Source organism: Oncorhynchus mykiss, chromosome 31 (genome assembly GCF_013265735.2).
Source record: "Oncorhynchus mykiss isolate Arlee chromosome 31, USDA_OmykA_1.1, whole genome shotgun sequence".
Taxonomy (NCBI): Eukaryota; Metazoa; Chordata; class Actinopteri; order Salmoniformes; family Salmonidae; genus Oncorhynchus; species Oncorhynchus mykiss.
This window is the reverse complement of record NC_050571.1, coordinates 37639394-37657049: the sequence shown is the minus strand read 5'-3', so window position 1 is coordinate 37657049 and position 17656 is coordinate 37639394. Positions and strand designations below refer to the sequence as shown.

Sequence of the window (17656 nt, the reverse complement as noted above, 5' to 3'; positions counted from 1 at the left end):
AGAGTGAGAACGGGTTTGAACGTGCCTTCCTTATTAAAGATTATAATTGGCAGAGGAAGGGAGGTTGGAGGTGGCCAGTTGGCTGTTAAATGTTGTATGGTTGTATGGACATAAAACGGAATGCAAGGTACATTTACACTGATTATACAAAACATTAAGAACAACTGCTCTTTCCACGACATAGACTGACCAGGTGAATCCGGGTGAAAGGGGGGGGGGGTGCAAATCAATATCTGGAAGGTGTTCCTAATGTTTTGTATAATCAGTGTATATGCTTGATATCTCAACCTGTCCGGCTCGTAGGTCTACCCGGGGATGGCCCTTTCACCAGTGTGCAATTTCACAGTAAACAATTAAAGGGAGTCATGTCAAGCTGGCCAGTTTAGGAGAGACTGCTATTCATGGTTTAGTATTGCTGAGTGTACTGTAGGGTGTCAATTGTTGGACTACAAAACTCACCTTTCAGCCACTTCAGAAAGTATAGACTTTGTGTTACATTGTTTGATTGTCATTTTTTGTCAATGACATTTGTAAAAAATAAAACAAAAAACACTATCTTTATTACATAAGTATTCAAACCCATGAGTCAATAAATGTTAGAATCACCTTTGGCAGTGAATACAGCTGTGAGTCTAGAAAAAGCAGAAGGTGAGCCACAAAACGCTGGTTGACACGAACAAACAAGATAAACTAGCAACAGGCCAACAGAGAACAAAGGTATAAATACACAGGGGATAATGGGGGAAGATAGGTGACACCTGGAGGTGGGTGGAGACAATCACAAAGACAGGTGAAACAAATCCGGGTGTGACAGCAGCCACCACTGTGCTTGAAAATGTGGAGAGTGGTACTCAGTAATGTGTTGTATTGGCGTTGCCCCAAACATAACACTTTGTAGTCAGCACAAAAATGTAATTGCTTTGCCAGTTTTTGCAGTATTACTTTAGTGCCTTGTTGCAAACAGGATGGATGTTTTGGAGTATTTTTTATTCTGTACAAGCTTCCTTCTTTTCACTCTGTCAATTAGGTTAGCATTGTGAAGTACCTACGTGTTATTGACCCATCCTCACGTTTCTCCTATCACAGCCATTATTATCTGTAACTGTTTTAAAGTCACTATTGGCCTGGTGGTGAAATCGCTGAGTGGTTTCCTTTCTCTCCAGCATTGGAGTAAGGAAGGACGCCTGTATCTTTGTAGTGACTGGGTGTATTTATACACCATCCAAAGTGTAATTAATAACTTCACCATGCTCAAAGGGATATTACATTTCAGCTTTTTTTTTTTACCCATCTACCTATAGGTGACCTTCTTTCTGAGCCATTGGAACACCTCCCTGGTCTTTGTGGTTAAATCTGTGTTTGAAATGTACTACTCAACTGAGGGACCTTATAGATAATTGTATGTGTGGGGTACAGAGATGAGGTAGTCATGTTAAACACTGTTTCACACAGTGAGTCAATATAACTTATGTTGTGACATGTTAAGCACATTTTTACTCCTGAATTTATTTAGGCTTGCCAAAACAAAGAGGTTGAATACTACTGAAGACATTTCAGCTTTTCATTTTTAATACATTTGTAAAAAAAAAAAAAATCAACAAACAAAAAAACATTTCCACTTTGACATTATGGGGTATTGTGTGTAGGCCAGTGATAAAAAAAAAAAAAACTATGTTTACTCCATTTTAAATCCAGCCTGTAACACCACAAAATGTGGAAAAAGTCAAGGGGTGTGAATACTTTTTGAAGGCACTGTCGTCCAGGTGTGATCATGTTAAGCGGGTTGAAATTATGTTTGCTTGTGAAAAGATGAACTATCCTTTAATAGTTGTGAGACAAACTCTCTGCAACGCTCCGATTTTGCACTTCCTGCTTTTCATAGAGCTGGGCAATAATGTAGGGGAAACTGAGACATGGGTTGGTTGTCACAGTTCTCCAGACCTGTGTCAAATACATTCAAGTACTCGAGGTGCAATTGATTTATGTTCACAATAAAACCAATGGAATACTGGAGTGCATACTCCAAGCTAAATCAAGCTTGCCTTAAATAATTTGAAGTATTTTAAAGTCACTTCAAGATTTTCTTTATCTCAATAGTTGTCTGATAGTACATCTGACAGTTGCTATATCTGAATTACCAAGTGGTCTAAACCAATATTAAGCCATATACACACCCTGTCGCGTTAATTGTTTTTAAACACATTTTTTAATGGAAATCTTTATTTATTGAGATAATCATCATCCTTACTAATAACAATCTAATCTAATTGCGTACATCATGCCATGACAAACCGTATACATTTTTGCATATGCATACTTTAATATACTGGTATAAAAACAGCAAAACATTTCTATATGATTAGATTAGTTATGCAGTATCACCAGACATTGTGTTTCACTGCAGTACGACCATGCTGTAGCGTAGAATCTAGATGGAGAGATGTGGAGCTGTGGTCCACGTAGCAGGTGTCTGTCAGAGGGCAGTGGGTACTATTGGAAATCCCAGTAGCTATGTCTCACTGCAGCCCCCGGTGGTAGTGGACATCCTGTGGATATCAGGCATAGAGAGGATGTTTCCACAGATCAATATTACTCAGTGGATTTCCTACATCAACTCCCTGAGATCCTACCATCTGTGACATATAGCTCGAGCACATAAGTCCCTGCTGGGCTGGGTTCCAATACTATCCATTGCTCCCTTCCCTCTCTCCTTGTTGATTCCCCTTGTTCTGATGATCGTAAAGATCTGGGTAGGTCTTTTCATTGACGGGGTGTAGTTTCTGACATGTAGCTTACAGTGATTTTCAGATCTGCAAGGGTAAGTAAACAATGTCAGGGCCTGGGGCAAGGGAACATGTTTTTGGTTTGGAATTGAGCCATAGACATAGAACACCACTCAACGCCTGTCAACCTCAACTGACTAAAGTGAGTGGGTCTGGTATGTCTCAGTTCAAATAAGGGTTGTATTTGAATTGTCTTCGAATTTCTCTAATGTATGTTTTTACCATTTATTTGTTGAAAGTAATAACATTAAAGGCAAGCTCATGCATAGTTGATAATTACTTTTTAAAATCAATTTTACAATATTAGATTTTTGTCCTTCTAGGAAATTTATCCTTGATAAAATTCTAAATCACCATGTAAGTATGCCCTGTATTAAGGTAGTTGTCAGAGAATCTTTGGGCGGCTGACAGTAGGGGTAGAGGTAATAGCCAATGATATAATGTTACAGTAGGTGACAGAAAAAGGAACATTGAGGAGTGACGCGAGTGACACTGTTTGAAAAGAAAGCAGACAGACAGTGTAAAGTAAAGGTGCCTGAACATGACTCAGATGAGGCTGAGACTCAAGGCTTGTCAGGTTAACATGAAAGGACATGAAGAGGAAGATATTGCTAGTTACAGTAGGAGATGTGTTCATTGGACAATATGGCTCTAAGATAGGTTTTTTAGGCTTCTTATGGAGGGACACAACCGTTTTTTGTTCATAATGCATTGCTAATAAAGGCACTATAAATGTGCTTATAATGCATTATGAAACGGATATTCAAAGGAAGTGTGACCAGCTTTCTCACCTCAACCTCTATGCAAAATGTGTCTTTAAAAGTTTGTTTCGGGTTTAAAAACTCCTCACACCGTAAAGGCATAACTCCTCCCATCCACCAGCAAAGTCAATGTAATGTTATCCTTTTCCTGCTCGTCTGAACTGCTTAAATAATGTATGGATTACCATTTGTTTGGTCTTATCATGTACAGCAGACGTTAAAACATTCCCATGACATGTTAAACAAGTCTTTCTGTCTCTGTTTCCCCCCCCAGTGAAATGGATCACAGGTCATATAGCAACTACAGTACATCACGCTGACATAAGAAATACACATCTATCCATTCAGGCATTTATTCAGACGTTACCGTTGTTGTTTGAAGCCCCCGCTGTGGCCTGTATCAATCACACGGAAGCAGAGTGACACCACACGAGCAGGGTCCCTTTGTTTCAAGTGTCACAGGTCCTGTCTGGCCATGCAGTCCTATTTATGTTGATCTAAAAGGAAAAACGAAACCCAAATCAGCAATCTGAGACGCTTGATACGACAACTACTTCTCACAGTCTCACGTCAGAATTAGATGTTAATCCATGTTTCTCAAACATCACATTTCGAAGTTGTTCCAAACATCACATTTCGAAGTGGTTAAATTTAAATATAGGCATTAAATCAATTTTTTTAAAGTAAGGGTTACGTTTAGGCATTAACTCCAAAATTTTACGCTTAGGCATTAACTTTGAAGCGTTAAGGTAAAGGTTAAGGTTTGGGATAGGCTTAAAACAGCAATATCTAAAACAACTTTTTAACGCTGGATTCAAACTTGCAACCTTTTGAATCAGAGAAGCAGATGCTTACTCCCATTCACCATCCCCACCCACAATGCACGAGGAAAACCAAAACCTGGTTGAAGGTAACATCGCTCACTGTTGCCCCGAGTGGCCGGTTTCCACGTCCTCTCCCGACGTCCTCAGACATGGATGGACGTTGAATACTGACTTCTATCACGGTGACCTGGCTGGTTACATATGGCCGGCCCAATGGCACCCAAAAGACACTTAGTGCACATTCCTAATAGGCAATTGCACATTACAATAGACGGGTTAGCTGACAAAGTCACCGAAATTATGAGCGTGTTTTGATGTGGCTGGAAGACGTTCCTTGTTTTGATTCTGAATGGTCAGATAGCCAGTAACAATGACAAGAAGCTGCCAAGTGGGGAATCGTAGGTGGCTCGTTTCAGCTCGTTGTATCTTGTAATTGATTCCATGTCTTGTTTTGGCTGATGTCATGTCTATGCTAATTTGGCTAAAATTCGCTAGCTAGCTAACCAACAACTGTAACAATGTATTTGAGAGAAAGCAAGTGCTCATTGTGCAAACATATTTATGTTTTCAAGAAACATTTGGGGACTAAATATAGTTTACATGTTGTCAACAGTCTAAGCCAACCCCATCTGTTTTACCTCACAGTTGCACACGCGTCGGTTTTGTTGCTAAACAACCAACCCGTCCATATATTTGTGACAAGACTGCTATAAAACCGAATACTCAATATAACAACACATGGCTGAAGAAAAGACTGTTAGAAAACAGGGCTGTTTATTTAAGTAATCCAGCCACGGATCATATCATGTTTCTATTCCAGGCACATTAGGGCCGTGGTACCGATCCTTTGAACACTTTCAAGGGTGAAGCCAACATGCTCAATGTGTAGCAATCGATTTGGAGCCAAAACATCAGAGATGTGGTGTTTTTTCTGCAGCCTTTAATATAACTTCACAGAGCAGGAAGTGTGTGAGTCATGAAATTTGCCCTGGTTATCTGCTTTCACACGCTCCGGCCAGCCGGCCAACGGCCCTCGGAAAAGGGACGCCTAGAGCTGTTTCAGCGTCACACAAACTTGCACGCTCCCAGCCTTCAAAGCATGAGCCTGTGACTGACACAAGCAGACTGATATACACACGCAAGCACACTCATATACACATGCACACACACAGGCGTGCACACACACAACACCACAGACACACACATACACATGCACATGCAAGCTAACAGACAGGCTTACACACACACATCTAGGCATACACAGGCGCACACACACACAGGCGTGCACACACACACACACAAGCACGCACGCAAATAGACAGACAGACACCAAGTGACTTTAGAACTCCTTCATAGTAAGGTTCTCACTTGTAAGGGGGGGGAATGTGTGGGGTCAGCTCATATGACCTCTTGCTGCAGCCCCTGTGTCAGGATTGGTCAGAAGCCTCCCACTGGCTCAAAGTGGTTTGGTCAACGTTTTTTTTGTGTGAGAAAGGAGAATAATTGGAATTGATCTGAATGAACAAGTTTGTCTGAGATTATTCATTGTCTATTCCTACTATCCAGACAATTCAAGAGGGCTTGCCATTCTCTTTGACATTTAACTGTTTATGACAATAGCAGCATGACTTGTATAATATACAGTAGAGCCATCAAAAGGAAGGTATGCACCTTTACATTGCTGAATGGGAATGCAGGACTGCTCAATAGTTATCTGTTTATTGTTAGCCAATTGAATTTATGGGAATATTGTATTTTACCAAAAAGTAGGCCTCTTAATGTTAAGTAAGGTCGTCAATTACGCTATTGTAACATGCTAATTAATAGCCTTGACTTCAATGTAACAGTGTTGAAAGTGTTAATACATTCGTAGCTTTTTAAATACTGTAATTCAAATTGACACGTTGGTAAAAATCTAGGGAAGAATTGAAGTATTTTAATTCGCCACCGTTCCCTGTTCAAAATAGAATATTCGTCCGCTATAACTGGTTTGCACCCATATGAAAACATGCATTTCTAATTTGAAAACATAGGCTGTTGGTCATGAATTATTAATAATTATCCATTAATATGACAAAAACTATGCTTGATTTGTTTGGGAGGGTGGACAATTTCCTCCAATATCTCTGTGAAATCAGAAACGTTTGAAAACAAATTTCATTTAATATGAAATTGCTAAGCATGCATTTATTTAAACTCGTGCACCCGTGTATATGAAATGAAAAATTGCAATGATATTTCGAGCATATTTGCACAGAACAGAAAGGCCTAAACAAGTTGACATGCATAACACATTCGTTAGAAAATAGCTTTCAGAAGATCCGAGTTGCATGTAATTGGTGTGTGTAATTGGACAATAAATAGACACCATATTGGTAAAATGCCTCACATGTTTGGCACACCATGACATGAATATTGAGAGCTTGTTAATTATTTAGATTAGAGTCAACGAGACAGGCACGGATGTGTGCTCTCACTTGCTTAATTTGAATTCCCAGTGGTGGAACAGAGGCGATTGGCTCTCTGCATTTTCTGTAACATCCTTATCATAAGGAACCCAACATGAGTTGATTATTTTAGATAAACGAATTGAATCAGCATTCCAATTATGTTTCGTGATAAGTAAGTTAAAATCACAATGGCAATAAAATAGGAGAACCACAAATAAACGGAAACATTTGCAAGGGTGTAACACATCTTTGAAAAAAGGTAAAGAAAATGTTGCTTATTCTCTAAAGTCTATTCGAAGTTATTATATTGTTGCTGTTTGTGGTAGCCAGATAAACTTTGAAGTGGTGCTATAATAGGATCATAGGCCCAGCACAGTGGAAGGTGGAAGATGAGCTCTTGAAATAACAGTAACTTCATGAAACAAGTCGAGTTTATTTTTGAATGATTGTCTACAACGATATAAAATGAATCTCAATCAAGACGGCAATCAAACGGAAGAGTTTTTAATATTATTTAGGACGATAGCTTCGCAGGAGGTAAAATTGGGCTGCATCAAAAGAAATGTGGTCAATTGATTTCCTTCCAAAATAAATAGAATCTTAAAAATGTTGCATAATTTTCACTTAAAAAATGTGGAATCTTTCGGTCACCGAAAACAAAATGCAAGAGGAAAGCAAGCACTTGTGTTCAATTAATCAAAATATAGGCATGTTGACCCTGTTAGAATTTCGTTATTTAGAAAACATTGAAATATATTTCTTACCGGGTAGTCCATGCTTTACAGAAGGAGAGGTCCGAAGTGTTGGGCGGATTCTTTGCAAGTGAGATGTCTCCCCCTGAAGACTTGTCTCTTCAGGCCCTCAGCGCCCAAATGTTGATTGGGTTGTGTATTGAGACGTAGACTGCGTATTCGCAAAGCTGCCAAGACTTATCCTTGTTACCCTATTGCTGTTTCACGTTACCTACTCAATCAAGCCCGAGATGATCTGAAATAGAAAATGTATGGCCTCCAGGTCTCTAGAAACACATTAGGTGGGCTCTTTTTATGGAAAAGTGTGTTTGCTGTGGCGCTCCAGCTGTTGGATTATGCTATTAGGGCAACATTTTCACCAGGCCTGTTAGGATCAACAAGAGGTCCATTATAGCATGCAATTTTAGATCATTTATTTTCCCCAATATTTTTTTCTGACTAAAATCATTTTCATAGCATGGGCCCATGAAAATCAATTTTCCCTCCAAAATTAGGTAAATTGTTTTTTTCTTTCATTGCATGGGCATGATGAATAACAAGTAAGTAAGTAATAAGTATAAACGTAACAATAGCTCACCTGAAAATATGAAATAATCCCACAAGCCTAAATAAAACTACCCCACACATTCCATTTGATTTAGAACGGAAGGCTATTTCCCTCGACATCTGCTGAAAGTTTTAAGGGGGATTTGTATTCTTAGTCAATGTGGCCAACAGTGATAACGTTTCAATTTTTCATCTGCGCCCTAAAATGAGCTTGAGCTCTGCCCTGAAGTCATGAAATCACACGTACCCGCCTCCTCCGTCCCCTAGCTATATACCTCTCTTTGTTTGTTTGTTCAAACTTGTGAATTATATTTTCTCGGTGCTGTGGAGTTGTTCTGATTTTCTATAAACGCACTGGTGCATTTGATGACGGACCACAGCACATCTTAAACGGGACTGTCTAGACAAAACTACAATTGTGGATCAAACGTGTCAACACAATGTATAAAAGAGGGTTGGCTATCTGAAAAAAAAATAGTAGGCTCGGCCACATAAAAAAAAACAAATGTAGGCACTTTTCAGCCAGGTATAACACTGTTATTGTCGTAGTCATAGTTGTCAAATTGTTATTGATATAATGATGATTATTGTTGTTATTGTTATCTAATTGAAAAGACAGGTTGTTGTGCATCTGCCCAACAAATAAGGTATAGCAAAAGTGCACATATTTACCATATTTACGCCTACGCCTAGAACATGACGTCATAGGCCTAGCTCTCAACGCTCAATAGGCTACAGAATAGTTTTGCAATAGTTTATCGTTGTGTTTATGAGAGATTCGTAGAACATTGCGCTGGTCAAAATACAATAGCCTAACCTTGTATTGGTATTATTGATTATGGTAATGTATTATGTACAATTACTGACATAGACGAATATGTTATGTAGGCCTACATCACATGATGTATCAAGAAACCCATCTTAAACTTCCAGTGCTAGGCTATATTTTGCATCTCTTTTCAGGAGTCGTGCCCTCGTGATTAGTATACGTCAGAGGTTAATGAGCTCGTGCCTTTGTTGTTCGTTCCAATTCCTGTTTGTTGATTCCAGTGTTATTTCAAGCACCAGTGATCACTCGGAGGCCTTGGCTAAGAGGCAGACATGTATTCAGCGGTTAATCTGACGGGGCATCTTGACTCATATGTGTATTGGAGAGGGCCATTGTTTTCGCTATAGATTAGCCGGGTTAGTAGCTCGCATAATCGAAACCCAACAGACACATAGACTCGACAAAACTCACACGAATACTTGGATCGGCACAAAATTCCTCAACAAAAGTTTTGAACAATGTATTTACTTCCATTAAATAAAACACAATAGTTTATTTTTTTGATGTTGAAAAAAACGAAACAAAATTCCATACCAAATAGTATACACAGAGCAAAACCAATGTCATTTTGCAGGAACCTTTGATGCGTCTTTTTATACCCAGGATTGCTACTCTAAATCGATATTCACACAGACATTTAATAATAAATGTATATGTTAGAAACACACAACTGGTGCGTTTAGTATGTACATTCCCTTGTTTGCAAGCAAAACATTATTCCTTTAGGGTTTTCCACATGCTTTGTTAAATTGAACCTTGAGAAGAGAGCAAGAGCATTCGCCTCAATAAACTGGAGATGATATTTAGATATATATACAACCTTTCAGTCAATTAACGTCCAAAATTCGAAACTTTCAAATAAACACGCTTCGAAAATAAAGTAGGTCTATCCTAAATTCTGCACTCGCGGGTGAAGAACAAAATACTCATTAGCAAAAAAATGCCTAATAACTTCCGTTTAAATTTAAAGCTCCATCGCAGGGTTTAGCTCATTTCAGTGGTTTAGTCTTCTCGTGCCCTTTTGAAAAAGAAAAAAGGTAGTCTATCGTTCCTGTGACTGGGGTTTATGTATTCTCAGGTATTAGACTGGTCTATCCACGGCGTACTGGCAAGCGCTCAGATTTGAGGCCGGATTCTGAACACTGGTGTATCCAAAACTCGAGTGCTGCTTGGCTTTCAGTCTCAGGCTAGCCAGACTGGAGTTGCAAGTGTCTCTGTACACATAAGGGGGAGTCGGCGGGGCGTACGGGCAGGTTGGCGTGGGAACTCCCGAATTAAGAGAGGGGTTGCTGAGGTTGTTCAAGTTATTGAGGCTGTTAAGGCTTGAACCGGGCACGCCAGTGACCGCGGACGGCACCATGCTAGAGGTCATGCTCATTGAAGAAATTGAGTTCGGCGGGGAGAACATCGTCTGCGATGACAAAGGGTTGACATTCATGGAATTGAAAAAAGGGAAGCTTTTGGTCGACAGGGAAGCCGACGTTAGCCCTTTGGCGGCCCAGTTGTTATACGTGTAGCTGGGGTACATATCATCGTAGGGCTGCATAAGTCCATTGAACTGAGGACCGAAGCCGTTCTTGCATAGCTCAGCTTGTTGATTCCTTTCCCTTTTCCTCCATTTTGCTCGCCGGTTCTTGAACCAAACCTACAACAAACAAAAAGAGGAGTTCAGAATTTGATAATTATGTAGGCCTTTAGGCTACATGTAGGCCCCATGTGCTTTATTTTATAGCCAACGTAAATACGACTTGTTGGCTATCCTGTGCAATTCAGAAGAATTGATGGGTAGCCTAATTGGTCAGCAACCAAATGTCGTATTTTTTTTGTTCATGTGTGGCCTTTAGATGTGTCTTAAATCAAAATCAGACATAGAACTGTAAATCAATTAAATTCATTTTTCACAAATGACAAATCTTGACCTTGTCAGTTTGCAAAAATATACCCACAACTAAAAGTGTAAACACAGGATATGCTTTAAATATATAGAGTTGTTCTCAAACTTGTAATTACTTGACGTTATCAAAACAACTATTGTAACGTAATTTATTTCAAAGCGCAACGCTCCTTGTGATACAAGCCTATGTTGGATTGCAACAGGGCGCAATTGATTCCCTTTCTCTCATGCAAAACAATCCGGGTTGACTCCAATATAACCCCAACTACACATCCAGCGTTCCTAGCTGTCATTGAACCATCTTAATTTCGGAAGGTGTGTAAGCCTATTCCTCCATAGGCAAAGACAAACACGTCAGTGACCTTATATATACATCACGTGAGTGACAAACACAAAATACAAGCTTTGCACCTCTTCACATGAACGTAGTAACACGATTGGTGTCTGTCTGGGGCTAATGTCAAACCTAACCGCTAACAGTTTAGCCTGTAGTTATTATTTGTTTTCTACAACTAATAAACAACCGTGCTTGTCTTGTTATCGGGAATGTTAGATATCTAACAATACTGTGATGTTATTCGTAAATATAGTAAATGTGTGACATTGTTATATTTCAACCATTTCCATCGTATCCACTTCATTGATATTGACAGTAAAATCGTACTATTTTACAGTAAAACATATTTGTGTAAAGTGGATGGCCTATCATTTAACTTTTTATAAATAACAATAAATTATAGGCTTAGCCATCTAATGTTTGGTGTTTGGTGACTTGTTAATTTAGTCATATAATTTTAAAGAATAACCAGTCTGAGTATTTGCTTTAGGCAACCTATTATGTCCCAAGAAAACATGTTCTGGCCGCGCGCAATTAACGTTATGCTTGTGTAATAATTGACGTCCTTGCCTCCACTCAATATGAGTGGCACAAATCACCCGAAACGATGCACATAAATAGTGTTGGTTTATTCCCAGGGGCCTTACCCGGACACGGGCCTCGGTGAGGTTGGTCCACACGGCTATCTCCTCTCTTGTAGACATGTCCGGATAGCGATTCCGCTGGAACGTGGCCTCCAGTTCCTGAAGTTGCTGGCTGGTAAAGTGAGTCCTCTGTCGGCGCTGTCGCTTCTTTTTAGAAGGGTCGTCTGAAGAGTCGTCATTTTTGCTCTGACCCTTTGAGTCTTTCTCTGTGGAGAGAGTAAACAAATACATCATATGGTCGGGTCAGTCACAGGCCGTGAAGTATCCTCGGTGATATCATCCTGGTGAAACTTGAACCCATTTTAAATCCTTTGAATCAAAAATCGAATCAAACTTGATTTGTCACATGCGCCGAATACTACAACCCTGAAATGTTTACTTTACAAGCCCTTAACCAACAGTTACTCTTATGCTAATACTACTCATAATGTTAGGATTCCTTATTTTGGAATGTTTATGCAGATACATTACAAAAAGGTCATATAAAACGTGACTCCAAAACAATGTCAGTAGGACATTGATTGTTTTGTTTTATTTGCACAATGTGCCAATGGTAATACTGTACAAATGGTTATTTAAAACGTGTATCTGTTTTGTCTTTCATCGAATAAAGGCTTACATTTCACACTTTAAAAGTATTACACGTATAAAGGTATGCGTAAAGACATTAAACATGATCACAACAAAAATAGAACTTCACCAGAGTCAAAGGTTATGTGAGTAATGAGAGCGTCAAGTTCGGTGACACTTATAACACAAATAAACCAATTACTGGCACAATCACAATCCGAAAATCTGCATAGTCAAACAAAGTGACCCTCTGTCAGTCTTATATGTCCAATGACTATTTGCACTAGTAAAATAACATCTTCCTCGGTCTCAAAATGCCTTTGTTGAGAGGGGCTGTAAGGGAGCCATCTTTTGTTCTTTATCAACAAAAAAACGACCATCCCCTCCTCTCAAAGTCATGTGCTGACAGTATGCACCACGGGATGATTCTTACCTACGGACTCTGGACTGGAGGTGTCCGATACCGTGTGTACCTCTAACCGGTGTTTGGAGTCCACAGACCGCTGCAACGGCTGCAAACTAGAGGCCATTGCTAGTGCCTTGTGTTGCGTGGAAGAGAGTTTATTCCCGGTTTGGTGGTGGTGGTGGTGGTGATGGTCTAAATTCAATGGATCCTTCATAGAGTTCATATGGATAGGAAAGCGCACGACTCACTGTCAGAGGCGGATTAAATTCTCTCAGTGCAAGCAAAAAAAAAGAGAGACGTCCGACGGATAGGAAAAAGTGGGAATCAGTGGTGTCAAGATTTATATCAACGCTTCTCCCTCGCAAATTAAAGTAAAACAAAAAAAAAACACCTTTGTTTGAATTGCTTAAAATCTATTTAGAAGAAACAGCATAATTCGCGTCGTAGAAAAAACCCCACAGCGTTTTGATTGAAGCAGGGGCAAATAGATAAATCGGGCTGATACTGCTTGCTGCGCGGAGAATCAGAGTGACAAGGACAGGTAGGTGATATTAGATCCAGAGGCATACACACACTACGCCGCTCGCTCTTCATTTCAGCTGTTCGCTGCGCCCTGGCTGTACCACTGTGCCTCTCTCCGATGCCTTTGACGTCACCGAGAGCACTCCCATTTTCTGACAGGCCGTCAATGTGGACATGAAGGTTTGCCCAACCAACCCGCGCACGGGGAAATAAAATACGTCTGCCAATGTGTTCATGCGGGGTACATAGCTTTTTTTTCTTCCAAATAAAACCATGTCAAGAGAGATGGGGTAGTGTACCGACGATGCACCGAATGCCCATTCTGCAGACCCCCAAGATAAAAACATATACAGTCTTCCTTCTTTCAATGAAAAGTCTATAGTACACCGTTATAAAACACCAGTATTGAAACGCACGTCACTCGCGTCGTGTGCATTCTACTCTCAGACATTTACACGAGGATTTTAATGGAAAACATACCCAACTAGGGAAATTGCATCTAACATTCAAGTCATACCAACAGGGGGTCATGATGCATTTATTTGGTCAAAATTATGTTCTCCCCATTGAAGAAACCTTGCAACAGAGATCACCTGATGAACTGACCTTTCATAAACAGTCATCTCCGAGCAATGCGCAAAAGAGCAAGGCTATATTTATATGATGGGGAAACCAGGATGCGCTGACCCCACTGCCGATAGTTCACAGAACGGATGTTGACATTTTTCAAGTTGTTGGCCATTTCGAGCATAACAGATAAATGATGACCAGACAAATCAATCGTATCAGAAGTCAAGTGACACAATCTAGTCACACATTCAACCTTATTAGTCACCAAACAATTGGGCAAAAATGCAAGGTCCTTGGTTACCAAAAGTCGGTCCTGGGGACCCCAAGGGGTGCACGTTATGTTTTTTGCCCTAGCACTACACAGCTGATTCAAAAACTCAACTCATCATTAGGCTTTGGTTGTTTGAATCAGCTGTGTAGAGCTAGGGCAAACAAAATTGCACCGATTCGGGTCCCCATGACCGAGTTTTGGGAAACACCGGTTTAGGTCATTCGATTTCCTCGAAATTACTCATTTTTATCTCGGTGCTTAGCTGGGTATCCTGTGCGCTTAGACCTTTCAGCTGTTCTCAGGAAGTCGACTTGTAGTGCTTTTTAATCTAATAAAATTCTCATTTGCCTAATAATTTGGAATAAGGGCTTTTAATGACTTCGAGCTGATTTCCCATTGCAGATAAATGGCCGTATGCATGGGGGATATTCTCTATGCAGGCGTTTGACAGTAGTTGACATGGGACTAGTATTCTTCCCCTTAGGCATGTGCGTTAATACTGTAAATGCCAACAGCATTCAAATGTCCATGGAATAAAAATTAAATTAATATGTAACATGATAGAAAATGATTTGATTGTCAGCCTCCACATATCATATAATAGATTAAATGTATTATAGTCCGTTGAATGCATTGTTAATGGCAATACTAATAATACAAATAACTTTCTTCATAACTACAAAAAATGTATTCTAATTATTGCATGCATACTTTGTCTTTAATCTGAATGTAAACTGCATAATATATAGACATCACGCATCTTTTCTTCCCAATCTCCTGGATATCAGGATATGGGCGCTGCTAATACATTATTGGGCTAATCCCGTGAAAGCCCTTGATATACACCTCATTTGCACTCTTGTGGGAGAGCCGCGCGCGGACCATGGAGCGAGGGAGAGAGAGCTGTCAAAACCACCGGCATGGTTATGCCTCCATCCTCCCTATAGAGTTATAAAGAATAACCCTGCGCTGTGTGTTTAGCCACCCCACTGTACACAGCTGGACAATAATATATGCAGTCCTTGAATGAAGATGTGAATTTAGCCTGCATGTCTTCCTTACATCATGTATTTATTCAGTTTAGGTGAGTATTCTCACGCCTGTCTTTTCCTGGGCCCGAGTCAGGCATATCAGGTGGATTTTATTTGTTTAAATCCCCCTCATATGATTAGGTCAGAGGTTGGGTCTATCACAGGTCATTTGGTGTAATGCAATTCGCTTGGGTGTTATACGTTGTGATCTACAAGTGGTAAACTCATTTTATTTGAATGATGATGTAGTCTCGGGCCTTATTAAGCAATAACCTGCATTCTGTGTGTTAGCAAGGATTTTGTGAACAATTTAACTATTAGAATTCCCATTGGGCACAGAAGTCAACATCTATTCCGCGTTGGTTCAACGTAATTTCATTGAAATTAGGTAGAAACAACGTTTATGTACCCAGTATCTGCCCAGTGGGATATTACCCTGAATTACAGATTGTTTTAATGATACTACTACCACCACTACTAATACTACTAATACTACTACTTCTACTACTACTACTACTACTAATAATAATAATAATAATAACAATATACTATAAAAATAAAAATATTTAAATGGCATTGAAGACGACATTTTTCTGTAGGCTCTGCAAGCCAAGAAATGTTGATTGCTCAATTATTTGGCTGAAAGTAATACTAGATTTGCAGTGGATTATCGGTTTCCTCTTCATTTTTACCTTCAGAATGCGTTATCTCTCTTCTGTGGATTATCGCGCGCGATACGCCATAGAGGGCCATTAATTAGCAATTCAGTCAATATAAGGGAGACGACCAGGCTTTTTACATAGGATTAAGGGGACATCAGATTCCTCCATTAGTATATTCCTCCTCACGAATAAGCTTTCATTATACATTTAGTTTTCCCTGGAGTCAATCTGACAAGACCTGAATATATTAAGGCCGTTGTAAAACAGTTGAAAGGGATCGCCAATAATCAGGTGGCTCGAGTGTCTCTTCACTCCGGTGCCTACATGTGCAAGCCTCGTTGGCTCGTCTTTGCATTACCTCATATAATTATGTGTTTCTATTTATCTTATTACTGTTCATCAATGAGGGATCACAACGCCGTCCTTGCTCAAGTTGCTGCTATGGAGAAAAGTAGCCCCACGGGCTGATGCCTGCTTTGCCACTTGATTAGATCCAATATATCATGAATGAAAATAAAATGAGCTAAATTAAGAGTTGCCAAACTGGCAATTCGTTTTAGCACTTCAACAATATTCGTTTTATGTTATTCCCTAATTACACAATAAATGAAATCCACTCCAACCTTACTGACTTGGCCCAGAAAATACACTGTATTTTTCGTTATATGCAATGTAGCCTATGTGACTGTTGTTTATGTGAATATTGCTGTGTATGGATTTAAATGCTTCATCATATTTTGACATAACTGATATGAGCCACAACTTGATGCAAGATGCATTGATAGCCACACGAGTTGCAATAGAAATTACACTATGACACTTTTTAATGGTAGGTGGGGTATTGGACTACTTGGTAGGCCCTACTTCAAATGAAGAGGACAACATGACAACAACAAAAAAGTAGTCCATATATATTGCCGCGTGTTGTCTGTAACCCTTGGCAGCTTAACGAAAGCTGGATGCATGAAGATAGAATATATGCGTAGGTCTTTCCCTACTCTCTTTCCCAGTGGCGCACTACTGCACATCAATACTCGGCCACCAGGTGGCAATCTAAGACCGTATAAAAACCAATTTTCCTCAAAAGAACTGGACTGGTCATACACCTACATAGGCCTAGACGAGCGTTTCCCAAACTGAGTCCTCGAGATTAGTTGATTATTTGAATCCGCGGTGTAGTGCTAGTGCAAAAAAATTAAATAAAACGTGCAGCCTTTGAGGTCCCGAGGACCGAGTTTGGGAAACGCTGGCCTAGACAGATCTATGATATTTTAGGAACGAAAATTCATCTAATTTTCTGATATGCAAAGGAACCAAAACATTAAATGATGCTGTTATAATCTCAGCATCTGTTTTCTGCAGTGGGCGAAATTTCCCATTGAAGTGTTGTGGCACAGTAGTTACACATATATGCTCACCTATTTGTCCACAAGTTGACGCAAGCTTGCGGCAGTGGGAGTCCATTATCGCAATTAGGGGAACCGCTTCTGGAAAAGAAAAGAGACTGGATTTAGTATGATAATGCTGAACCGGTTGCATCGAATACACACAACCCCGTGTGCTCAAAATCACAACATTTTTCTTAATGTACAATCAAGACATTGCAGTATAGGGTTAAACACAATTGTCACATCTGTATGTTTCAATTGTAACACAATTGTCATACCTGTATCATTGTTGATAAGGCCTATAAGCACTCCGCTATTTTCCTCAAGTTTTGTCAAATGTCGAGCATTTGAATAGGCCTACTGATCATTGGTTTTGAACCCTATAACACAAGGAGCTCTTTAAATGCAGTTCCGAC

At 39.8% G+C, this 17656-nt stretch overlaps 1 protein-coding gene and 1 long non-coding RNA gene across 5 annotated transcripts in view; both read right to left on the bottom strand.

Moving 5' to 3' along the window:
- Positions 1–1612: 1612 nt before the first annotated feature.
- On the bottom strand, positions 1613–7559 carry LOC110504310. Its single transcript, XR_005041179.1, has 3 exons — positions 5737–7559; positions 3912–4041; positions 1613–2546 (listed from the first exon to the last, which is right to left on the bottom strand). It is a non-coding gene; the product is annotated as an uncharacterized LOC110504310 (long non-coding RNA).
- A 1835-nt stretch (positions 7560–9394) lies between these two features.
- The window catches only part of LOC100136226 (pituitary homeobox 2), a 50653-nt gene continuing 42391 nt past the window's right edge, over positions 9395–17656 (bottom strand). For 3 of the 4 annotated variants that reach the window (XM_021584103.2, XM_021584100.2, XM_021584102.2), the window contains exons 2-4: positions 17271–17339; positions 11824–12026; positions 9395–10590 (exon numbers count right to left, since the gene is read on the bottom strand). In XM_021584103.2, the coding sequence (XP_021439778.1) occupies positions 10027–10590; positions 11824–12026; positions 17271–17316 (813 nt within the window). In that variant the 5' untranslated portion in view covers positions 17317–17339 and the 3' untranslated portion in view covers positions 9395–10026. Of the gene's footprint in view, positions 10591–11823; positions 12027–12823; positions 13411–17270; positions 17340–17656 lie in introns of those variants that run through there. The other variant, XM_021584101.2, reaches the window with a different exon arrangement.